This window comes from Podarcis bocagei (assembly GCF_964188305.1).
Source record: "Podarcis bocagei genome assembly, chromosome: 1".
NCBI classification, from domain to species: Eukaryota; Metazoa; Chordata; class Lepidosauria; order Squamata; family Lacertidae; genus Podarcis; species Podarcis bocagei.
In genome coordinates this window covers 120,653,337-120,679,533 of record NC_138125.1, presented here as the reverse complement: position 1 = coordinate 120,679,533, position 26,197 = coordinate 120,653,337, and the positions used below count along the sequence as shown (strand labels likewise).

The 26,197-nt window shown below is 41.7% G+C and overlaps 1 protein-coding gene across 2 annotated transcripts in view; it reads left to right on the top strand.

The window, feature by feature from the left end:
- The first annotated feature begins 2,357 nt into the window (after nt 1–2,357).
- Nucleotides 2,358–26,197, top strand: part of MAP3K20 (mitogen-activated protein kinase kinase kinase 20) — a 66,411-nt gene continuing 42,571 nt past the window's right edge. For both annotated transcript variants that reach the window (XM_081181114.1, XM_081181113.1), the window contains exons 1-4: nt 2,358–2,516; nt 2,656–2,844; nt 21,246–21,333; nt 24,316–24,417. In XM_081181114.1, coding sequence (XP_081037240.1) covers nt 2,686–2,844; nt 21,246–21,333; nt 24,316–24,417 — 349 coding nt within the window. In that variant the 5' untranslated portion in view covers nt 2,358–2,516; nt 2,656–2,685. The remainder of the gene's footprint in view (nt 2,517–2,655; nt 2,845–21,245; nt 21,334–24,315; nt 24,418–26,197) is intronic.

Sequence of the window (26,197 nt, the reverse complement as noted above, 5' to 3'; positions counted from 1 at the left end):
TGTAGCTTAGAGAGATGTAAGATGGAAGTAACTAGCTCTTGGGACAGATAAGTGAAATACTTGCATTTGAAGAGATGGAAGTGTTTATTCTAAACACTTGTTCTCGGAAGCAGCTTTCCTTGATTCCAGCAAAACATTAATTCCAAATGAGCTTAGAAATGGAGATGGGAGTTTGGCCCCACCTATAATGTCTGCATTTTCCAATTTGTCACTGAACAATAAATCACAGGATCATAAAGTTTGAAGGGACCCTGTGGGTCATCTAGTTCTGACCCCCTTGCAAATGCATAGTTGAGGGTTTTCAGCCCATAATTAATTAGACCAGTTTTGGTGCTGATCCGGGATGACGAGGGAGTTCAAATGTGGATAAAGAGACTGCAGTGAAGCTTCGCGAATTCTTTGCATCAGCAGAAAACAGGGCAGATCTCAGTGCATGACCTAGGTTTTGTAGGATGGGAGTGACTGAGGAAGTGATGGCTACCAACTTGGATGAGTTTAAACAAGAATCAGACAAAAATGTATGGAAGATAATGCTATCAACAGCTAGTAGCCATGATGGCTTTGTTCAGCCTCTACTATCAGAGAGAGTCTTACCTGCAGATTCTGGGACCTGAGCCTCAGATATTCTGCATGCAAAGCAAATGTTCTATCACTGAACTGTGGCTCTTTCCTTGTTGCCACTGTGAGACTTAGTAGGTAATATTGTGGCATTCCTATTTTAGTGATTGCATTACTCCCTGGCTGGGTCCATTTTATCCTTACCCTTATTCTAGTCTATATATGGAGCAATGGGAGCTTGCACAATCATGTGTTTTGCATATGCCATCAATATGCTGATTACATTTTGCTCCATTTCTTCTTTTCATCTGATCTATGATCTTATTGCTAGGGTTGGGATTGGGTTCAACTGAAGATGAGTCAACTGAAATTGAACGTCGTGCGCACTTACGCAACCGTAGTGTGAGTGTACATACGTAAGGGAAATTCAATTGTCTCTAATATCCATTGTCTTTGATATTTGTATAGCTAAACTTAGACATGTGCCTAAGTATTTGCAATGAGGTTTCACAGATCCTTACATAGGATAGGGTAGCATTTTATTTGCTAATACAAAACACCAAACATGGTAAGTACTCAATTGCATTGCAAGTCACTAGTTGGAAACTTCACTTGAGTCGCAAACTCCTATCTGCAGCTCTTGCAAGTCTCTGTGACTCTGGTCCCCTTACCCATTTTGTAATAGGGAAATAATGGTACTAGTCCACTTTGTTGGCCAGCAGCAGGCATGGAACCTCAAAAGGATTTTGAATCTAGAACTAGTAGCTTCTCAATCTGACTTATTTCCCCCCTAGAGAACTAAGCTCTGAATTAAAAATACAATGCTTATGCACACATGTATCTTCATCAAGAAACAGGCCGAGGCAGGACTGTATCACTTAATTCTCCAAACTGTGAACTTTATTTATTTTAAGCAGCACCGCACAGGTTAATGTTAAGTGGTGTGTGAACAGGTGTGGAACTGGTGGAGATTTCCTGGTGTCTAGAAAATGATCACACATAGCGTCCCTCTCAACTAGTGAGGCCAGTTCAGACTGAAAGGTTAGTTGTGCATTCGCAAGAGCATCTTATTCTGTGCAAAATCATGCAAGAATTTCTACAGGAGCCCATGTGGCTGTGCTACTTTTGTACTAATTTTTGCACTGTTTTGTACTATAAAAAAATCTCTTAAGTTGGATGTACAGAGAAATGTAGTCACTGTGAGCTTGTGCCAGCTTTTTAAGTTACACTGGGTTTCCCCTGAAAGCTTACTTTTAGACTTTGCTTTCAACATGAACCTGACATATATGGATTTTTGAGCTTGATAACTTCTTTTGCTCAGGGGTCAGTCTTCTTAAGTGATCCAGCAATAGGCTGGATAATAATATTAAAGATTATTTGAAGAGACCCCGTGACTTAGAACAAGAATGTTCTGTTCCGCTGGCAAGAAATATGATATCTCTTCTTCTTTTTTTAAAAGAATAAGAAAGAAGAAGTGTGCCTTCACGTACTCATAGGGTTTTTGTGTATTGCAAGCAAGATAAATTATTCTGCACTTGCTGTTGAAGGCACAACTAAGCCACTTCTGGAACAGACTTGTGTTTTGGCCAACTTTTCCCTCCGCCGCATATAACAAATGCTTCTACCTTAGTGCACATTTGCAGACAGAGCTCTTGGTCTGGAGAGGTCTAAAGTTGTTGTTGTGCCAGAATATTCAGGAGCTTAGGTTATGTATATTTCTCGAGAAGTGATCACGACATGGATACATGGCATACCCCAGATTCCAGAACTCCTAGGCAAGCTAACAGTTGCAAGTGAGCTTTCCTTTTGACAGTGTACGTCACTATAAGGGAACTGAGCACACATACGCAGAGCCTTTTCCTGTGGTCCTAGCATCTGAAAATAGCAGAGAATGCGGTGGATTTTTTAGCCGTTTATCCACAGATAATAGCTTCAAGGGTCTGGACGGAATATACAGTGTGAGTGCCACCGCTTTTTATACCATTCGTATCTTGTTTGCATTATTGTATTAAAGGGGAAAGTTCAGAATAGGTGAACCATGGCAACGAAAGCATAACTGGAGATTTTTTTTGTCCCCCTCCCTTTTTTTTCTTGCAGGTTTTGCCGTGGTTATTTTGTCATTATGAGATGTTGTCTCTCGGTGCTTCATTTGTGCAAATTAAATTTGATGACTTGCAGTTCTTTGAAAACTGCGGCGGAGGGAGTTTCGGGAGTGTGTATCGAGCCCGATGGGTATCCCAGGACAAGGAGGTGGCTGTGAAGAAGTTGCTTAAAATAGAGAAAGAGGTAAGCATGCAACCTATCCAGTTCTTATCAGAAAAAATGCTGAGATTTAAGTTAAATTGGCAGAAGATTTATTCCATCTTTTTCAAAGAAAAAAACCTCTGTGTGCAAGCATTTAATACTGCCAAGCTGCACTACTTTCAAACAAATCAGTAGGCTGTTTCCTATCGCTTCCTTTTGATGGAATAGCTTCAATTTAGCAAACTTTTTGCATAGTGAGAATATACTTAAAACTTAAAAACAAATGAGAACATCACTGGATGCATTAGAATCAAAATCAAGTTGATTTCCTCATTTTGAAACAGGCATATACTGTAACATGAGCCAAATAGGTGGTCTCTCCCTTGCTAAAAATATTGCCAGCCCAATGGTTTTTGCACCCAAATGTTATAAGTGCATGTCATGCTGTTTTTCCTGGGAACTGCGTGCTCACAGTTCAGGGCAAGATTGCAGCCTAGATGTGCAACATCATATTTCAATCCGATCTGTATTTACGGAAACATGTTGTCATACTAGTAGGCATTCTCAGTATGAACATGGCCCTCCATTATAAGGCAACACAACTCCTCAAAGCCACATGGTTTGTACACAGGTAGCAAGGTACCACAATGACATTGGTAACGTTTCATTTATACGGATATGTTGACAATACTTGGAGCTCATTCCTGTGCAGATTCACTAAGAAGTAAGTCCTACTGAGACCTGTAGCACTTGCTCCTAAATAATGATGCATACAATCGAGCGTTTGCTTTGTAGTCTTTGGTCTGCATGCTGAGTTTATGAGTATGAAAACCATAAGAGCACACCTGATGTGAGTTTTTACGAACAGGTGAAAGCCACAATCCTATGTATGCTTTCTAAGGAAGGTTTAATCTGTTGGAAGCAGCCTAGAGTGGATGCACCATCCCAGCTAGATGGGCAGGGTAATAATAATAATAATAATAATAATAATAATAATAATAATAATAATAATAATAATATTAAAGGTCTTAAATGATCTACATTGACTCCCAGTATGTTTCCAAGTACAGTTTAAAGTGTTGGTGCTGACCTTTAGAGCCCTAAACGGCCTCGGCCCAGTATACCTGAAGGAGTATCTCCACCCCCATCGTTCAGCCCAGACACTGAGGTCCAGCTCCGAGGACCGTCTGGCGGTTCCCTCTCTGTGAGAAGTGAGGTTACAGGGAACCAGGCAGAGGGCCTTTTTGGGAGTTGCGCCCGCCCTGTGGAACGCCCTCCCATCAGATGTCTAGGAAATAAACAACTATTTGACTTTTAGAAGACATCTGAAGGCAGCCCTATTTAGGGAAGTTTTTAATGTTTATCATGTTTTTAATATTCTGTTGGGAGCTACCCAGAGTGGCTAGGGAATCCCAGTCAGATGGGCGACATACAAATAATACTGTGGTTTACTTTGACTAAACAGGCAATGGCCTGTGCTGCATATCTGCTATTAAACAGTAATCCAAATAAAATTATATATTTTTGTCCTGAGGCTAGCCTCATTGATAGTCTGTGTTTTTCACAACAGCATTAGAAAGAAGAAATATATTAAAAACAGTAAACATGATCACACATGTAATATCTCTCTCTCTCTCTCTCTCTCTCTATATATATATATATATAAAGTCATGTTCACAATAACCTTCAAATCAGACACATTATTTCATAATATAGAACATTTGAATTATTCAGATCTGCCTAGCTTTAGCCATTAAAAGCCAGCACAGTCGCAGTCTTGATTGACAGAAATAACGTTTATCGAATCAGTGTTTGAAATATGAAATGTGTTTAAAAGAAATTCCATTAGACATTTATGTTGCCTAGTCTGTACTGAAGGAAGGTTTTTTTAAAATGTTGATTGTTTTTATTAGTCAGGAACAAATGACCTGCCAATCTGATGTTCTGTTTGTTGTCAAAATAGGTTAGCAGCACAGTTCTGCTTATGTCTACTCTGAAGTGCCCCATGCATGTTTGCTTTAAAATAATTTTAAATGTAATCAGTGTGATCTTCAGAGTACCTAAGACTAGGACAGCCATTCAGAAACCTCTCGTTTTCTCAATTCATTTAATGCACATAAAAGGTAAAGGTACCCCTGACCATTAGGTCCAGTCACGGACGACTCTGGGGTTGAGCACTCATCTCACTCTATAGGCCGAGGGAGCTGGCGTTTGTCCGCAGACAGCTTCCGGGTCATGTGGCCAGCATGACTAAGCCGCTTCTGGCGAACCAGAGCAGCGCACGGAAACGCCGTTTACCTTCCCGCCAGAGCGGTACCTATTTATCTACTTGCACTTTGACGTGCTTTTGAACTGCCAGGTTGGCAGGAGTAGGGGCCGAGCAATGGGAGCTCACCCCATCACAGGGATTCGAACCACCAACCTTCTGATCGGCAAGCCCTAGGCTCTGTGGTTTAGACCACAGCGCCGCTTTCCCCAAATAATCCAAGGAACTGTAGTTGGTTAAGGGTACTGGGAATTGTAGCTCTGTGAGAGATAAGCTACAGTTCCCAGGATTCTCTGGGGGAAGCCACATGGTTTAAAGGTATGATATGTATGCAACTTCCTTATATGACCTGGTTCCTTTTTTATTGGCTGTAACTTATGGTTGCTATAAAGATTGCTTTAAGAAAAAGTAACTGCATGCATTATCAGATATGTTTAAAAAAAAAAAAAAATAAGATCACTGAGATGCCTCAACAGTTCATTTCCATAAATATATTTTTGGCAGACAATTGGGAATACCGAGCAGTTTCAGTCTTGGAGATATGTAATTAAAATCCTTTGTTTGCTGTTGTTTGAACCAGTAAATAAAATACCTATTCTAGTCATGGGGATTTGACTTCTTCAGCTACTAACATTAATCACATTTATTTAGCACATTTGCACCAATAACATATTTGCATGCAAATTTAACAACTCTGGAGATCTGAGGGAGAGGGCGAGAAGCAGGATTCGCCTTTTGGGTTACTATGGAATCTTGTAATAAATGCGTTTCTGGGTCTTGTACTTAATTTATAGCAGATGTTCGCATTATTTCTTGATAGCACAAGTATCCACACTAAGTATCCACACTTCCTTGCACTAAGAAAGCACAGCTCTCGTAATGGTTTCAGTTAAGTGCTTGATGCATATTATTTGTCACATTTGTTCCCCACCTTTCCCTCAGGGAGCTTAGGCCAATATCCCTGAGGCTACCTCAGGTTAGGTGAGTGGTTATTGAATTGTTCTTATAGGTGGCAGAATGGAGAATTGGCTGTGGTAGGAAAAGATGTAATAATATGGGCTGGTGAGTTTTGGAAGCTTGTGCAGCAAAGGGAAAAACACGTTCTCCAAGAAATGGGAATATTTATTTGAGCGTTATTGGCTCTTTCTTTGAGGACCTGTTTTTCTTCTACCTGCACCACTCACCTTACCCTGAGATGACCTGCTGCCCTCAAGTGTTGTTGTGGACAACGCAGGGGCGGAGGAAGGGGTGTGTGGTAGGGGTTGGCCGCCCCAGGTGTCACCACTGAGGGGGGTGACAAAATGGCGGGCGGCACTCACTGCGGGGCCTGGGAGAGACACGGTGGCTTGGGTGCACGCAGGCTCCCCGCTGCCCCAAACGGTCCACCCGCCTCCTGCCCCAGGCGCCCAGTTGGCTTGCTCCGCCGCTGGGACAACGTATTCTCGTCCGTGTTGAACTAAGATCTCACCACCTGTCCAGTTGGCTTCTGTTTGTGGAATATAGTTTGTGTTTAATTTTGTCTTTTGCTTCAGTTAGTAGAACATCTAGGCCAGCCCTGAGCCAGTGTGCCCTCAAGGGAGTAGTGTACAACAACTCTCGTCCCCTGGCTGCCGGAAGCCATTGGAAAAGGAAGAAGGGGTTGTCTAAAATCTTGAAAGTGCCCCATTTGTTTCCTAAATTCCTGAACGCCCCCTGAGAAGACTGTATGGTTCTAGTTAAAATTCACTGGGTTAGGCTATCTAATAAGCTTTGTGGTCAAGAGCAGAGTGGAACTGGGATTCTCCCACATCCAAACTCAACATACCAGTTCCTTTATACTATATTGGTTAGTTGCTTGTGTAAATACCCTGTAGGTTAAATTTAATCCTGCAAATGGAACCTGTAAAAATGGTGAAGCAACCAATTAAGTTACCTAAAAAAAAGTATAGAATATAATTCAATAGTACTGCTTGTTTTTTATTTCCACGTGTTTATTATTAAGAGTTTTGGGTTTGTGTCAGACGTGATTGTAGCCTTGGGTCTCATGGGTTGTGCCTGCAATTCAGCAACAAGTACAGTATTTGCTATCTTCATTTCTTCCTTCCTTTATTTCATTTCATTTCATTTCAACAATTTATGTACTGCTTAACACCGTAGTCTTTCCTGCACATTTAGTATCCACACAATATTGTTCAAAATATGAACCTGTTTTGTATTTTGGAGGTGTTGTCATTTGTAACTGTGCACCATATTTACTGTATTGCATCTGCAGAGTTGCCTGTGAAGACCTATTGTAGGTGGTGAAAACAGGGATGGGACTCTGGGATTGGTACAGTATTGGACTTCAATATTGGTACAATATAAACTTCAATATTATCTTAGCAAATGATTCAAAGCCCCAGAGATGTTTCACTGTTTCCTTTAAGAACCGGAATGCTTCTTGCACAAATTCTTCTGCTGACCTGCTTATATAAATGCATTCCTTCCTCCGCACACAACTGTGTTTTATGTATTCATATGCTAGTCTATACCGATAGCAAGATAAAAATTTACAGAATTAAACAAACGGATAATGAAACTTTGCTTTCACAGAATTAAACACTGTGATTATTTATATTAACAAAACTGTCAGGCCACCCTTTTATTGCCAAAGAATCATAGAATAGTTTCCCCAAAGTATAAAGCAGGTTATACAAAAACACGAAAGGTAAAATACAGCTAAAACTATAAATCAGTTATGGAAACCATTGCAAGCAATAGCAGCCATTCGGGAGCTGCTTCCTCATGTGGGAACTGTGCCTAGGATGGGGTTTAGCAGGCTCTAGGGAAAAAGCCTTCAGTCCCTTGGAAAGTTGCTGGAATACAACTTTCATATTCCAGGTTTTTTTGTTTACCTTTGGCACTTCCTTTCTGAAAACCTGACTTCCCTGTGTGTATGACCATGCTCTGTTGACTGGACTCTGCATCTCTCATTGACCCCTGTGTGCCCTTCGACCTTGGATTGTGATTTCAACTTGCTCTCTGGACCATCCTTTAAGGGGACTCTGACTTCTGTCATCCCTGTGCCCTGAAGGACAGCCATCCTGATTCAAAACAGTGTCCAATTACATGCAAATATGGACGAAAACCTGCTCCTTGATCTGAGCAATTTTGTTACGATAGCTTAAGAGGTGTTCAAATTAATAATAATAATAATTCTATACCACCCTTCATCCGAGAATCGCAGGGTGGTTTACAGTTTTGTTAAAAAAGTAAGATAGTAAGAAACAAAATATAGTAAGAAGCAGAAACAGCCAAAGATAGTTTAACTAGCCAAAGGCCACGGAGAAGAAGAAGGTTTTTGCCTGGCACCTAAAGATAGGTAATGAAGCCTCCACAAACAGGGAGCCACCACAGAAAAGACCCATTTTCGTGTTGCCACGAGGACATAGCAAACAGGCAAGCTTTCCAAAATTTGGCGCAGGCTCTGTTTATAAGGAGCTCTTTACCATGATGTGCCATCCTTTGGAATGGCTTGTGGCATAAAGGAAGAAGTGATGTGACAAGTTGTTTTAATAGGGTGTTGTACATGTTCTTTCCTCCTGTGGTTGCGTTCTTTGGCCAAATACGGCTGCAAATCCTGTGTTACTCTCACCTGGGAGTACCTTCCATTGAAAATAATGGAATTGTCACTGCCCTGTCAAGTCAGCAGTATATACATTTTCGTTCCAGTTTTGCTTTACATTTAGAACATTTTCCTTGACCTAAATAGGCTGCATTCTCAGGACACAATTCAAACGCAAATTTAAGTCAGGCGTGGGGAAGCGCAACATTCCTTCATGGTGTGAAGTGGGTGGTGATAAGGAGAGATAGAAGTGAAGCTTAGCAGCATTGGTCAGTGGATTTTGTTTCCGGCTTCTTAACTTGCACACTTAAATACAAGGAATAACCATTGGCTTAGTCTTTTCCTGTACTTACAACAATGTGGTGCAGTTTTTTAATTATACTGTTCCCTGTTTATTATTTGCATTGCTTATTTTAACTGTACTGTATTTTTACCTTGAAAACCACCTTGAGCAGACTTTTGCCATTAAAAGTGACACAAAAGACTAATAATAATAATAATAATAATAATAATAATAATAATAATAATAATATATTTCTATTATTTATACCCCACCCATCTGGCTTCTTTCCCCAGCCACTCTGTATCACTATTATTACAAAAACAAAAACATTATTACAAAAACAAAAACCCAACATTTCTGTATATAGAAAAGTTTAGCATTGTTAGAGAGAAGACAATTTGTGGAGCCCGCCTAGTGTTTTTACATGAGTAGAATGTGTGCTTTTATTTAAAATACATATCTGGGTTATTTGTGGGGCATAGGAATTCGTTCATTCCCCCCCAATATAGTCCGGCCCCCCACAAGGTCTGAGGTACAGTGGACTGGCCCCCTGCTTAAAAAGTTTGCTGACCCCTGTCCTAGATGTTCTCCAAGGAAATTTCACTCTTTCCCCCCTTTTTAAAAAATATAGTATTTGACAGTTGCTACACTTCGCAGTGCAGTCTTATGTTCCAGTTACCTTCCCTCCCTTTCATTTAGAAGGTGGATTTTTTACTGGGGGGAGGGGGGGGACACCCAAAACCAAAATATTTGTGCATCGAGCAATATGGACAGAAAATAAATAAATATAAATCGAATCCTAGTGCAGTGCAGCTGCAGACTATCATAAAGTTCCTCTCTGCTTACTCGCCCTGCCATTTAAGATGTGCATGAAGAAAGTTTCCTTTTTAAGAGGGCAAGTATAAACAGTTATAAGGAAACATTGAGCACCTGTTTATCTTAGCTGGGCACTGCACAGAAACAGAAAAGGCTCCCACTTGGTTCGCTTACATAAACGCACGGACAGGCTGATCACAGGAACTGTTGTCCCATAATATAAGAATAGGAATAAGAAAATCCCTGCTGGATCAAACCAGAGATCCCTGCTAGATCAGATTCATACAGTGGCCCACTCTTGGGAAGCCCACAAACAGGTTTATGAGTGAAGCATCACTCTCTGATTTGTATTCTTCAGTGACTGGTATTCAGGGCCATTGTTGCCTCTGTTTCTGGAGATAATATACAGCGGTACCTCTGGTCACAAACTTAATTTGTTCTGGAGGTTTGTTCTTAACCTGAGGCACGACTTTAGCTAATGGGGCCTTCCTATGTTCTCATTCTGAGGTAAAGTTCTTAACCCAAGGTACTATTTCTGGGTTATCGGAGTCGGTAACCCGAAGTGTTTGTTACCTGAGGTACCACTGTACAGCCATCTGACTGGTACTGATAGCTTTATCCTCAGTAAATTTGTCCAATCTCCCCCTTTAAAGCCCCCCCCCCCAAGTTAGGAGCCATCCTGTGATAGCATTTCCCACAGTTTATTCATTTTTATTTAAGAGTACAGCCAGTGGCCATTTCAGGCACATCCAAATGATGTGCGATCGCTGACACGTGGCTCCTTTTGAACCTGGAAGAGAGAGAAATGGGTGGGTGGGGGGAACAGGGATGGGACACATGGGGGCTGTGAACTGAACCCCCATGCAAAATGTTCATGGCCTCTATTTATACCCTGCCTACTAATCAAAGTTCTTGATACAAAATAAAATAGACAGTGATACAATCAGGGCTTTTTTTCCCCCAGCCAGAACTCGCCAGAACGTCTCGTTCTGGTATCTCTCAGGTGGGCGCCATGGCTATTCTAATAGAACGAGGGAGGTGTTCGTGGTGAGTTCTGGCACCTCTTTTTCTAGGCAAATAGCACTGGATATAATAGTCACTACAGGTGTCTCTAAATTCCCTTCTCCCCTTCCAACAAATGCCATTCCACAACTGAATCTCCTGGCTGCCGAAGCAGCTAGATGTTAGTCCCACATCCTGTAGGCAAGGATGTCCTCAATGGACGGCTGCTTCTGATGTCTCTCACAGCCCTGGTGTGCTGGGTGGAACAAACATGTTTAGATGCCTTCCTCCCAGTTATCAAACATTCAAACTTTTACCACATGCAGACAAACATGCTTCTTTAATGCTTGCCAGTTAGAGAACACAACGGAAACTGAAAAGCGGAACCAACTTTGTGGTGTGTGAAGCAATACCTTGTGATTTTTCCACCGACTGCAGTGGATGACCCCTAGTTATATTACTATGAGAGGAAGAAATGCCTCCCCACTCTTTCTCTATACTATGCCTGCTTTTATATTCCTCTACTATAGTTCGTATAGTTAAAGCTATGGTTTTCCCAGTAGTGATGTATGGAAGTGAGAGCTGGACCATAAAGAAGGCTGATCGCCGAAGAATTGATGCTTTTGAAATATGGTGCTGGAGGAGACTCTTGAGAGTCCCATGGACTGCGAGAAGATCAAACCTATCCATTCTGAAGGAAATCAGCCCTGAGTGCTCACTGGAAGGACAGATCGTGAAGCTGAGGCTCCAATACTTTGGCCACCTCATGAGAAGAGAAGACTCTCTGGAAAAGACCCTGATGTTGGGAAAGATGGAGGGCACAAGGAGAAGGGGATGGCAGAGGACGAGATGGTTGGACAGTGTTCTCGAAGCTACTAACATGACTTTGACCAAACTGTGGGAGGCAGTGGAAGACAGGAGTGCCTGGCTTGCTCTGGTCCAAGGGGCCACAAAGAGTCGGACACGACTAAACGACTAGACAACAACAACTATAGTTCAGCCTTACCTTTTTATTTTTATTTCTTTAAAGCATTTTGATCGAATTCTATCCATATAATCCCATGTAACAAAATAGATCTTCATGAGACAAGCACATAGAAACTAAACCAAACCAAACCAAGGCTGGCATGGGAAGTTACATTCGCCAGGAGAACTGATAAAGCTGGTTATCTGCAGTAAGATACCCCCTTATATTTTTTTCTAAACAAACAAACAAACAAAGCCCCAATGCTGTAACTTTTCTTGATAGAGGAGTTGCTGCAGCCCCTTGGTCATTTTGGTTTTCCTTTTCCACCTCTACACTACCCTTTTTCTGCAGTGTATACAGTATTCTAAGTGTGGCTGCAACTTATGATATTGGTAGCTTTTATTTTTTATTCCTTTCCCAACAATCTCAACATGGAGTTATTCCCCCCCCCCCCAGCAGCTGCACACTTCATATACATTTTCATTGAGCTATCCTCCACAAACCTATGGTCAGCTTAGACCCACTCAGCATTTATGTAAAGTTGAGATTTTGTAACCACCGCCTCACACGTGTTTAGATTCCCCCAGTTTGGAGAAAGCCCTTTGGAACTCTTTGCTATCCCTTTTTGTTTTTACCACCTTAAATAATTAGGTATCATCAATCGAGTCACCTCCTCACCGCTTGCTCCTAACTTGAGATAATTAATGAACAAGTTAAAAAGCAGCGAGTGGCTTAAGATGTCAAATTAGGTTACTCATTCCTGGACGGGAAAGAGTAGACGCCTAATAGGCCTTGGAAGCTGCCTGGCAGTTTGTGGGGAGGGCAGAGGGGGAGGAGTGTGGTGATCAAGTATTTCGACTAAACCATAAAAATACTCAAGAACCAGTGTTGACTATTTAAGGTCAAGTCAGTGTTTGCAAGGAGCGCTACTGTTCTTGCCACAAAACTGGTCAGGCACAGCAATTGTGTTAAGGGCAAAAGGTAGCCAACCAGATATGTTTTTGGTGAGTCTTGGCATCTCCCTTATCCCGCAAGGTTTATATGGCTTTTGGAGTGCCCCTTGCAGAAGCATTCATGTTTATCAAGAGAAGGTACATTTCACTTTTCCCTCCAATGCAACTGTTCGGTTGCGTTACTTAAGGGCTGTTGCAATTCTGCTTAGGATGATATCGGAAAGAGACCTTGAATTTACTGCACACAAACGTACCCTTGTTCTGCATTTCTCCCCCCAAAAGAAATTAATGGCAGCTAAGAGAATCTGCCTCTATATAACATACAAATAAAAAGTCTCCTAGTATAGTTATTATTTTCTTTTTGTGTGAGGAGAGGCATAGCGAGTGGAGCGCATGAACTAAAGGCCTGGACCAGTTTTATCCCATGGCACAAGTAGCAGTTGAATAGGACCAGTATTTTGAGACCATCCCAACTCCTAGGTCTTTCCTGTTTAGATGACACCAATCCAGTACTGTGTTTGATTTCAGGTACCAGTGCTATGTATTGGCCAGGTGACTGGGAAACTAGAAATATGATGCACAGAAGATGGTCTTACAAAAGAGATCATATCATATAATGTAAACTGTAACCTTCCTGCCTGACTCTTCAATCTCATCTACTGGCTCTAGTTCAGTATTTCCCAAACTTGGGTCTCCAGCTGCTTTTGGACTACAAATCCCATCATCCCCACCACTGTTCCTGCTAGCTAGGGATGGTGGGAGTTGTAGTCCACAAATGGCTGGAGACCCAAGTTTGGGAAACCCTTTTCTGGTTGATTCCTAAGAATTCCTGCTTCCATTTAAAAAAAGAGTGAAGCTTCATATCTTTAAAATTGTAGAAATAATTTTGAACGTATGATAATGAAAGCACCTGGTATTTCCAAGACTAAGCAAGTATCCCACCAAGGAAATAAATAATTCTCAGAAATAATTCCTTATCTGTACCTTAAGGTCCCGGCACAATAAGGAGTGGCTTGCACTGAAGTCCATTGAAGTCAATCAGTTTAAACATGCTTAAGTTTGCCTTGGATTGTGGCCTTAGTCGACAGATTCCCAGTAGCTTAAATAGCTTAATTTATTTATTTAATAAAATGTATACACTCCCTGTTTGTTAAAACAACAACAACATTCAAAGTGGTTTACAAAAGATAAAACAGTAAAATCAAGAAAAATTATTATTATTATTATTATTATTATTATTATTATTATTATTATTATTATTATTAAATTAAATTAAATTTGTATACCATTCTATGCTTGAAGGTCTCAGTATGGTTGACAACACAAAATTACAATATACACAGCAGAAAGTACGTACTAAAAATATTCAAAACAATCAACAATAGTAATTTATACACATTAGTAAACAATACTCTCCCCAACAAACCTAAGGTCAGCCTCCATACCTGAGGACTGTAAAACCTACTTTAAAACATACAAAAGTGATTTTACGAAACACATGGATACTCCATGCAATCATTTTTAAAATTATTTTTATTGCAAGAGAGAGAGTGGGAAGAGCATTTGTTCTGCACACAAAGAATGGTGGTTTGGCAGGAGAAAGCCTTTTGGACACTTAACACTATCACAGCTTTGATAATTGATTTTTAAGCACTAGTAACCCTCCCCCCACTTTAAACAGGATAGCTGGTTTCTTTTTGACTTGCATGTTTTTTTTTAAAGAGGCATACTTACGGATAGCTGTTCTGAAAGGCAAGGTTTTCTTTACGCTTTTCATATATTTTTTATTCTTCTTCTTCTGGCTCAGCCAGTGTTTAGAACTGCCAAAGGAAATGAAGATGGAGAGACTAAGACCTTGCCAGTTTCTGCCCCTTCCAATTACACATTCATCCCAAACCGTACAAAGCAAAATAAAAAAATGTATAAAAAATTGCTTTCTTTATGAACCATATAAACCAGTTTTCTCTGAGTCTTAAATTGGCATTTTGGACTGCGTTCACTAACACTACTGAAGGACCTCAACAGAAAAAGAAGGAAACAGAAGGAGGGGAAGAAAGATCGCTCCCAAATGACAACCTTTTGAATAGTCCAAGTTCAATCCTTAAAACAAAAAGTGAATTTTTCCCCCAATAATGTGCTCCACAGCCTCTCACCTCTCATCCTGAGAAACATGAAAGAGGAAGTGAAAGAGATGACCCAAATCATAGAGTTCCTTTGATAGCAGAAATTCAGCTGTTTTGAACACTTACAATCAAAGGAAGTGGTTTCCCTAATTATATGAACTATGTGAAAGCTCTCAGAATAGCTTTTCCACCCCAGGATTCCTTGCACTTTAGAAGTTTGCATAAAAGCTCACATGGAGAATCAGATGCAAAGTGTTTGATTCAAATTTTATTAGGCAGAAGTGTGCGCGCGTTCTTATTGCTCCGCTTAACAGCTGGTTGGATTTGGACCACAATCGGATTTTGACAGGTATATTTCTGCCCGATGCTTTTTTAAAATCCCTGTGTTCAGGTTCTATTGCCAGATACCCCTTTTAAAAGAGAATTGTGGCAATAGATAAATTGAGAAGCGATGGAGAGGTCTCTTTGATTGTGAGCTTTGAGTGAAGATTCTGTCCTTCGGCTTGGTTGGAATATAGAGGAGAAAACCCAGTCCTTTCCACTGTGCTTAAAAGAAGAAATAAGGATGAAATCTTAATTTTAATGTAAAAAAAAAGTGGGGGGGGGGGACTATGTTCTCAAGAAAATGTTCTTTTCTGAAGAAGTGAGATCTGAAAAATGGAAACTTCAGTGTGATTCTGACTGTGGTAAAGTTTGAATTCAGTCAAATCTCTGAAGCAAAATGGATTCTTTTCAGCAAACCAATCTACTTATTAATATACAGTGGAACCTCGGGTTACAAACACCTCAGGTTACAAACACTTTGGGTTACAGACTCCGCTAACCCGGAAGTAGTATCTCGGGTTAAGAACTTTACCTCAGGATGCATAAAGTCCATAGAATTTCTCTCAATTTCAAGAGTGAGAAGTTTTTAAAGGTTTTGCCGAAGAAAGGAAGGTACTTTGTCTGCCTTTCATTCTTTCTTTCTCACTTTGTTCACAAGTTGCCCAAGCGCTAGATTTCAAGTTAGGCAATAGCACAACTATGGCAAAGCCACAGTGACTCAATACTAAGCTATAAATTAAGGTATTGTGCAACTTTATGTTAAAATGGGTGTCTTTGATTTTTTTTTTCCTTTTGCAATCAAATTGAACATCCACAGAGGCTAAATAAAGTCTCAAGATGCTTATTAAAGGACCCCTGACCATTAGGTCCAGTCGTGGCCGACTCTGGGGTTGCGGCGCTCATCTCACTTTATTGGCCGAGGGAGACGGCGTACAGCTTCCGGGTCATGTGGCCAGCATGACTAAGCCGCTTCTGGCGAACCAGAGCAGCGCACGGAAATGGCGTTTACCTTCCTGCTGGAGCGGTACCTATTTATCTACTTGCACTTTGACGTGCTTTTGAACTGCTAGGTTGGGAGGAGCAGGGACCGAGCAATGGGAGCTCACCCCGTCGCGGGGATTCGAACCGCCGACCTTCTGATCGGCAAGTCCTAGGCTCTGTGGTTTAACCCACAGCACCACCCACGTCCCAGATGCTTATTAGTGGTGCCTTAAAAGTGATGTGCCCAAGATAGTCATACTTATGTATCCAGAAATGTATTATTTATTGGAACGCATTGCAAGAAGGGTTCCCGTGGTTTATGGAAGTGAAATGTATATTCACTTGGGTTGCATTAAAAATCAGAACTTAACTGAGACTATGATGCGCTTAGGGTGAGGCGTAGGGGATCACCATTGCCACTGATGAAAACATCTGGAGGGCAGTCCATTGATGAACGCTGTAGGGGAGCATTCTCAATTTCTCAAGACATGTTGCTGTTCATGAAGTAGAGAAAGAGAATCTTTGTTAGACAATGGATTATTCTGTCCAAGATGCCTAGCTTCCCAACACTGCACACTTTGGCCCCAGTGCTGAGAAAATTAGCCAGCACTTGCCTTATCAAAGACCAATAGGACATTTTAGTGGAACATAATTTGATATAATATAACTTTTCAGGTATGAAAATCTGCACAAGTCTCGTGCATTTGCCCTAAGGGCATTGTTAGATAGAAATCCTGGTCTCCCCCAAGGGCTTTGTGTGCAGTGTAGAAATCATATGCCGCTGTTACAATTAGCAGAAAAAGCAACACATGAGTGGAATTGTCCACAATTCTGCACATGCCAAGTAGCTCTATTCTCTGGTGTTTAGGGTTGCCATATGTTCGGAATTTCCCAGACCTAACTGGGATTCGGCTGTCGTAAACAGTGTCCAGGTGGATATCGCTGACATGTCTGGGGAAATCTGGATGTATGGCAACCCATGTTGAAAGTGTAGATTTTGGTGAATTTCCTTAAAAATAGCTCAAAACATAATCTGGCACCCCAAAAGTCAAAAACTCAACAACTCCCACAGAAAATGCAGGATGATACTTGTACACATGTCACACAACTGAAAATATTGAGAATCCATTCTGGATCTTTTACAAAAGTTGGATTTTTGTGGTATAAGTAAAAGCTGGGTTTCTTAGTGGACCATGAAAAGCGCTATTTGCATAATGCTTTTTATAGGGTAGGGTAGGCAGCACTGGGGATGAATTTAAGGAATCAAGGGGGCAGTGAGCCCAAAATTTAGGGAACTACTGCCCTGTGGGGGAGCTGATTTGGACAGGGACCACGGCACTACAAGAGCGTTCTTGTGTTTCTTGCTTCAAACTCTGTCTCCTGTGTGCTGTTTTTCCCCTGTGTTCTTTAAACTCTGGCAGTGGCATCTGGAATACATGGGCAGTTACGAGTTCCAAGCAGGGTCCACTGTGGCTCAGAATGGATTATAGGGAACATATTCCATTAATTTTATTTATGTATTTTGGAACTTCTGGTGCCTAGCTCACTTTTCAGCAAACGTACCCAACTGGCTTTTGTTTAAATGTTTTATTTCCTGAAAAGAAAGAAAGAAAAAAGATTCCGAGAAGTAATGAGCCTATCTAAGTAAACATGCTGTCTGGGTTTTTATATGGCAGTTTCATTTTGCAGTTGGAGAGAAAGAGCAGTGGCCTCAATGAAACAGATGGCAGACCAGATTTTGTGGGTATAAAATAGCCACAAACTGTGCATCGTGCAGTTTCCCCTCTGCTTTGCCTAGTATGAGAAGAAGATAAGTCTATATAGTGGCTGTACGAATAATATTTTAAATTGGACAGCAATTGGAAAAACTTGCTCCCCAAGATTTGAGGCAATTGAATAGTAAAGACCATTTATGAAGAGGAGAGAAACCCTCTGGTGGACTAAGGAGTTGAGCTTTCCCCATGGCAAATAACCACTGTGTGGAGTGAGGTGCAAGCACTGCAGCTTTGGCACAATGTCCCAGTTTACCACACTGCTGGTAACTTGTGGCAAAACAACCACATGTGTGCTGGCGGCAGCTACCATTGCAAAGTAGCATATGCTTGCACGGAGAGCGGCCTGGGGCTTGTGAACAGTGGTGGGTGAGCCTTTTAACTGCAACAGAATTAGCTGCATCAGTGCAGCTGACGTATCTCATATATCCTAAGAATCACGATAGCTGTTGGTTAAGATAATAATGCTAAGACAACCCTTTCACTAATGCCTTTCATAAGATGAGATTGATGGCACATACTGTGGTTTGTGCTGTCATAGGTGTGAACGGAGACATCACCTTGCCAACAAAGGCCCGTATGGTTAAAGCTATGGTTTTCCCAGTAGTAATGTATGGAAGTGAGAGCTGGACCATAAAGAAGGCTGATCGCCGAAGAATTGATGCTTTTGAATTAAGGTGCTGGAGGAGACTCTTGAAAGTCCCATGGACTGCAAGAAGATCAAACCTATCCATTCTGAAGGAAATCAGCCCTGAGTGCTCACTGGAAGGACAGATCCTGAAGCTGAGGCTCCAATACTTTGGCCACCTCATGAGAAGAGAAGAGTCCCTGGAAAAGACCCTGATGTTGGGAAAGATGGAGGGCACAAGGAGAAGGGGACGACAGAGGACGAGATGGTTGGACAGTGTTCTCGAAGCTACAAACATGGGTCTGACCAAACTGCAGGAGGCAGTGGAAGACAGGAGTGCCTGGCGTGCTCTGGTCCATGGGGTCACGAAGAGTCGGACACGACTAAACGACTAAACAACAACAAGGTCTGAACATCTGTGGGATTAGGGTGAAAGTTTATAATCCCCCAAACCACTTACTTTTGAGCAAGACAGGCATAGCTTCATCATCCCTATGTGGTTGGAATAAGACTTAAGAAGAAAGGAAGCTGCCTTTTATGATTGGTCCATCCAGCTCAGTATATTGTCTATCCAGGCAAGGTTTCCCAAACTTGGTTTTGCTGCCGTTTTTAGACTACAGTTCCCATCATCCCTGTCCACTGGTCCTGCTTGCTAGGAATGATGTGAGCTGTAGTCCAAAACAGCTGTCAACCCAAGTTTGGGAAACCCTCTTCTATAGTGACTCACCAGGTCTCCAAGGCCTCGGTCATGAGTCTTTCCCAGCCTTACCTGGAGATGCTGAGATTGAACCCTGGGCATTCTGCATGTGATGAAAGGTATGTCCTTCTGCTCATCTAAAGCCTCTCCACATTGGGGTTTGTGGGCTAAGGATTTGCTCACATATTACATTGCGGTAGACAGGAAGCCTTGTGATCTTGGTTGTTTGAGTGTTAACTCTCTGATGAAGATCAGATCCTTTACATCTATGTGGGGTTCATGGTCAATCTCTTACTTTTACTCTATATCAGTGCTTAAGATAAGTGGCTAGAAACAGTTTGGTATTGAAAGGGCCAGCTATGTTTGGGATTCCACAGGGTTTGAGAAGAGTCTTGGAATTTGTGGTGGCAGGTGTTCGTTTCTCTTCTCCTAATCATGGAGGCTTCTGTCTGATACGTGTGGTTCTGTGACCTCTTTCTGGGTCTGAATTAGCGCATTGTGTTGAGTGAGAGGTGGGCTGGGTTCTGTGATGTATAATCATGGTGGCCCTGCCATCGTCATGTGTTGATTGGTGTGCTACTGCCGTGGGTACTGTGGGGTTGTCATTGGGGCGCAGTGCGGCCAGAGTTTTTGCAGAAGTGGCTGGTGATGGTCTGCCAATCTCTTGTTTCTCCTGTTCTGTTGTTGTTTGTTTTTGCTTTTGCTTTTGGTTATGCAACTAGGAAGTTCTAGCATTGTGACAACAAGGGTGTTTATATGCTGGCATTATCCTGCTGTAACCCCCGACACCATCAGGATTGAGCAGCAGATGGTAGAGAAGAAGTAACTTCCATAAAACATTGTGAGGGACAGTTAACAGATAAAACTTTGCCAGGTTTAAATTGTTACTGATCCTTAAAATTCTGGAGAACGTTTGGGTTCCATTTCTTTCCTTACCTGCCTTCAATCCTTTCTAAATCATTTTAGCGTTCTTCACATGAATGTGGCAAATATTTTCGAACCATATAACTAATCAACTCTCACGTGAAACAGTGATAAATATTAGTAAGCACTTAGTGATGTTCTGCTAATCAGAGTGCTAGCATAGTTAAACACGTCTAACCCTGTAATTTTGTGGCATGAGAGAGTGCTTCACGCTGTGAAATTTAGCTGATATATTAAACACAATGTTGGTTGGTTGATCTGGTAGCCGAATGGAGTTTATTTTCAAAATGGAGTTTTCACAAATACGTTCAGCCAGAAGGAAAATGTAAATTTATGTATGTTGTGGCAATTTTCATTGTTCTTGCCATTCAACTTGTAGAGCATTTTTTCATCTTTTCTGGGTGAAACATAATGTTCCTGATTTTTGGTGGATGCTGGTGGCATGTGTACAGCCTTTTACAGAAAATTAATCTGTAAAAGGTAAAATCAGTCTACAAGTACATTGACCTCCAGTCCCAGCCCACCGATGAGGCAAGGTGAGTTGCCTGCCTCGAGTCGCAGAAGCCCAAGAGGCAGTGCCTGCCTCACCACCACTGGCATTGGCACTGGTTTCTGGCAAGATCTCACCGGTAAGAGAGGTGTGGTTCTACCAGAGGGGAGGCAGTGAGAGGGCGGCAGTGAAATGGGATGTGCCACCCCTGTTTACTGTTGACTTCTGTCTCTACAGTAGTTTGGTAAGAAATAAGCCCCCTTGTCTCTTATTGTGTAGCCATTGAAGGGTGTTGCATCTGTGTATTTATCGAGACAGGAAAAGGCCTCTAGAGTGACAGCTCAACCACCTGAAGATAGAACTTGCAATTTAATGGCTTTCATACTTCCAAATTATGAAACTGTTGGTTGATGATACTTACAAAGCCTTACTCAAGGATGTGAAGGTGGTTGATTCTCAGAAGTGTTACTGAGTGTCCACCGTTTAACCCGGCGTGCATTCTTTGCATATTCAAATCTTGTTTGTGAAAGAGATGGATTCAGAGATAGTTTGATTTAAATGTTTACTATAGGTGCATTCTGGAACCGTACACAGTTTTACATTGACAACTTAACATTTTCTGTATTTTGAACAGGCAGAAATCCTCAGCGTGCTCAGCCACAAAAACATCATTCAGTTTTATGGAGCTGTTCTCGAACCCCCCAACTATGGCATAGTTACGGGTAAGTTACAAGCCTTCCTTTTGTGGTTTATGCAGTGCTGGATTTACGTATAAGCTAAACAAGCTGTAGCTTAGGGCCCCACTCTCTTGAGGGCTCCCCAAAAATATACTTCTTCTTAATTGTATTTCACTATTAATATACTTCTTCTTAACTACTTTTCAGTTCAACAATTACTTTGATAAAATACATACTTTTGTTATGTGCAAATGGCTTTAGATACCTATTAGGTCCATAAATTACCATATAGCATATATTCAACACAAAAAGAACAGCGACAATTTGTTGTTGACAAAGGACAGCTGGACATATAAAGGGCCCCATTACCTTCAGTAGCTTAAGGCCTCATCAAACCAAAATCAGGCCCTGGGTGTATGTGTTTTACATTTAAGAAGCTCTTATTGTTTCTGAAATGCTAGGTACAGTGGTATCTTGTGCTAAGAACTTACCGTATTTTTCGCTCTATAACACGCACCCAACCATAACACGCACGTAGTTTTTAGAGGAGGAAAATCCGTAGGCATGCCACCCATAGGCATTTCCTCCATAACACGCACAGACATTTCCCCTTACTTTCTAGGAGGAAAAAAGTGAGTGTTATGGTGCAAAAAATACGGTAATTTGTTCTGGAAGTCCGTTCTTAACCTGCAACTGTTCTTAACCTGAGGTACCACTTTAGCTAATGGGGCCTCCTGCTGCTGCCGGACCACCGCAGCGCAATTTCTGTTCTCATCCTGAAGCAAAGTTCTTAACCCGAGGTACTATTTCTGGGTTAGCGGAGTCTGTAACCTGAAGCGTCTGTAACCCGAGGTACCACTGTATCTGTATTTGCAGTGACCAGTGTATTACTACTTTTGTGTAGTTTTAATGGCCAGAAAGTTTTAACTCCTTTCTCTGTTTAACACTGCTCACAACACCAGTGTGCTTCTGTCTAAAAATAGTTCTTTCTGCAGTTATATTTTATACTTTGCGCCCTGCCCTGGCATCTGTGCTACAATGGCTACGGAATACTCCCAGGAGTTTACAGGCCAGTCTTCAGATTAAGCCCTAGGGTTTAGTGCCCTTTGCCTTCCTTCCAATCTCTGAAAACACATATTGCACAGAGTGAGATCCAACAACTGTTCCTGCACTTGGACTGCTGATTGCTGTATCTCCCACTTAAAAAGGATTGTTAGGAAGGAGATTGAAAATAAGACTGTCAATATGATAATGCCTTTGAAATACTGAGTGTACACCTCAGAAAGAATGCCCCACCACCAATAAAGAAAGGTTGTAACCGGTGCTATTTTTTCTAGAAAAAAACCCGTGAACTTCTCCCTTGTTCTCTTAGAACATTGGGGCTTTTTAGGATAGAAAAAAAAGGTGAATAAGTGGGGTGAGCGAGAACTTAATAGCGATGTATACAATTATGCACGGTATGGGAAACTGCATAGAGACTGCATGTGTTTCTCTCATCCTCGTAAAACTAGGACCACACAATGGAGCTGAGTGTTGGAAGATTCAGAGCAGCAGAGCAAAATTAGTTCTTCATGCATAGTTAAACTATGGCGTGAACTCTCACAAGATGTAATAACGGCTACCAACTTGGAGGACTTTTTAAAAGTATGTTAGACATATTCATGGAGGGCATGCTAACTGTTTTTAATAAATCAAAGTTATTCCTTTTTTACAACACATAAACTAGATGGATAGTTCCATTGGTTAGAGCGTGGTGCTAATATTGCTGTGGTTGCAGGTTTGATTTTTGTGTGGGACAGCTGCATATTCCTGCATCAAAGGGGGTTGGATGAGATGACCCTCGAGGTCCCTTTCAACTCTACAAATCTATGATTATATTTTAAATTAAATACAAATTTGCTTGACATGTGTAGGTCCTCCTCAAAGACAGCAGTGCAAATATCCTTACTTTTATGTGAGTTGTTTACACCTCTTTATCTCTCTTAATTGGCCAAACTGTTGTATGAACAGTTTACACAAGTCCTTGGTTGAAGGGTATGTAATTTGAAGCATGTGATGTATACGAAACACAGCACATGGATGTGCTTGGAAGAGCAAAGCAATGGAACTGCAAAAACAGGATGAACAGCTTATAAAGCAGCAATAACTGAAATGAAGAAGCATTATGTGTTAGAGAGTCTTTGCTGATTTGTATATTTTTAAAAGTATTTTGTCAGAACATGAACCCAGGGAACAGTTTACAGTGCTGCGTGCAAAAACAATTCTGGGAAATAAGAAGTGGTAGATCTTAAGAAGTTTCAGAGATGGCACTTGGTTTAGTTGAAATTTTATGAACCTAAATGTCCTGCGAGGAACGCAGGTGGCGCTGTGGGTTAAACCACAGAGCCTAGGACTTGCCGATCAGAAGATCGGCGGTTCGAATCCCTGCGACGGGGTGAGCTCCCGTTGCTCGGTCTCTGGTCCTGCCAACCTAGCAGTTCGAAAGCACCTCAAAGTGCAAGTAGATAAATAGGTACCGCTCCGGTGGGAAGGTAAACGGCGTTTCTGTGCACTGCTCTGGTTCGCCAGAAGCGGCTTAGTCATGCTGGCCACATGACCCGGAAGCTGTACGCCGGCTCTCTCGGCCAATAAAGCGAGATGAGCGCCGCAACCCCAGAGTTGGCCACGACTGGACCTAATTGTCAGGGGTCCCTTTACCTTTACCTTTAAAGGTCCTGCATGAACTGGAAATGTACTTCAGAACACACCACAGAATCCAAAATTTGTCTTTTATATCAGCACCAGAAGGCTGAACGGAGTCTGATAAGGCCCTCCTGCCAGAATTGGTGGATTATTGCTGAAAATTTTCAGAGAGCACACACCTTTAAAGGCCCTGTGTGACTCTCCAGTACAGTCAACTCCCCATTTGCATGCATTCAAAGCATGCTCCTCATGTAAATGCTTTTCATTAGGAAAGCCAAACATCACCGTTCACCTGTCCAGCATTAGACAAAGCCTTTTTTAAATATGTGTGCTATTTCTTCACAGAATATGCTTCTGCTGGATCACTGTATGACTACATAAATAGCAACAGAAGCGAAGAGATGGATATGGATCATATAATGACCTGGGCAACTGATATAGCTAAAGGTAAGTGAGATTCATTGGTAACAAAGGGAAATTTATTGCAATAATTTGAAAAAAGGAGCAACAATATCTTTAATCCTTAGTCTGAATTGTTCACATTCTCCAGTGCTATCAACTTGGTTATCTTCCACGAAAGCTTCCAGTGTGGTGCCAGTGTGGTGTAGTGGTTAAGAGCGGTAGTCTCGTAATCTGGTGAACTGGGTTCGCGTCTCCGCTCCTCCACATGCAGCTGCTGGGTGACCTTGGGCTAGTCACACTTCTTTAAAGTCTCTCAGCCCCACTCACCTCACAGAGTGCTTGTTGTGGGGGAGGAAGGGAAAGGAGAATGTTAGCCGCTTTGAGACTCCTTAGGGTAGTGATAAAGTGAGATATCAAATCCAAACTCTTCTTCTTCTTCTTCCAAGACCTACTAGTGAATCTTGATTTACCAGATGCTTGGCACAGGGTGTAGTTTAAGGAGATAGTTTATTTCACCCGTGTCAAAGACCCGGTTTGACACCTCCCATGTGCATTTGCATGCGTAAACACACAGAGACTGGGAGCCTCAATGGCGCCCCTGTGGAGGCTTTACCTGGGGCAAAACCCCCGGCTAGCCCCCCCCCCATAGCTACGGCTCTGGAAATACCTACAGAATTTATTTATTTCTGCTGTTCTTCTTCTGAGCTTGTGTTCATAAGTAATATTCCCATTTTCCTTATATGGCATCTTTGTAGGGCAAAAGGCTTCATGAGAATGACTTCCCTGTAGGGAGAAAAGGGGTCATTGTCAATATTTGAGCTGGGCAGAAAAAAGCTTTTTAAAGATTGATCGAGCATCATAAAATGCAAATATATTACTAATGTAATATAGACTCTGACAGAACCAGCAAAGGCCTGACAGAACCATTGGACCAACTGCATCCCACCTTCTTTAGTGGCTGCTTAAGACTCTAGCCCAGGACTGGGAAATTGTGTCAACAGTTGGCCTAGGCCAGGCAAACTTGGCCCTCCAGCTGTTTTGGGACTACAACTCCCATCATCCCTAGCTAACAGGACCAGTGGTCAGGGGTGATGTGAATTGTGGTCTCAAAACAGCTGGAGTGCCAAGTTTGGCCATGCCTGGCCTAGGATGACTCTATTATTATTATTATTATTATTATTATTATTATTATTATTAATAGTAATTTTATTATTTATACCCCACCCATCTGGCTGGGTTTCCCCAGCCACTCTGGGTGGCTTACAACATATAGTTAACCATTCATTTTAGGATTTTAAAATTGTATACTACCTAGGATGCCTTGACAGAAATGTGGCATACCGTACTTTTCCATGTATAAGACAAGGGTTTTTTCTTTTAAAAAAAAGTTTAAAATTTTGGGCTTCTCTTATACATGGGTAGTGCATTGGGGGTGTGGGCGATTGGCCCAATCACCGTGATTAGGAGATTGTCAGCGGCAATTGGTTGGGCGATTTCCACCTGCTGGCGGTGAGCAGGCATACGATTGGGGGCGTCTTATACTCAGGGGCATGTTATACACGGAAAAATACGGTATAAAGGCTATACATAAATAATTGAAGGCCTGCTCACTTTCTACTTTGGGGAGGGGGAGAGACTTGTGCTATGTAGCCGTTCGTGAAAAATGCACATACCCTTTCCTTCACTGAGTATTTTTTTTTATTTGAATGTGTGTCTTCCTCACCACAGAATTGAAATACATGAATTGCTCCAAGATTTGCATTTGGCTTGTGAAGAAGCCATTGCAAGTGCTGATAAGACGTGATCATGTTATAATATAGATTTT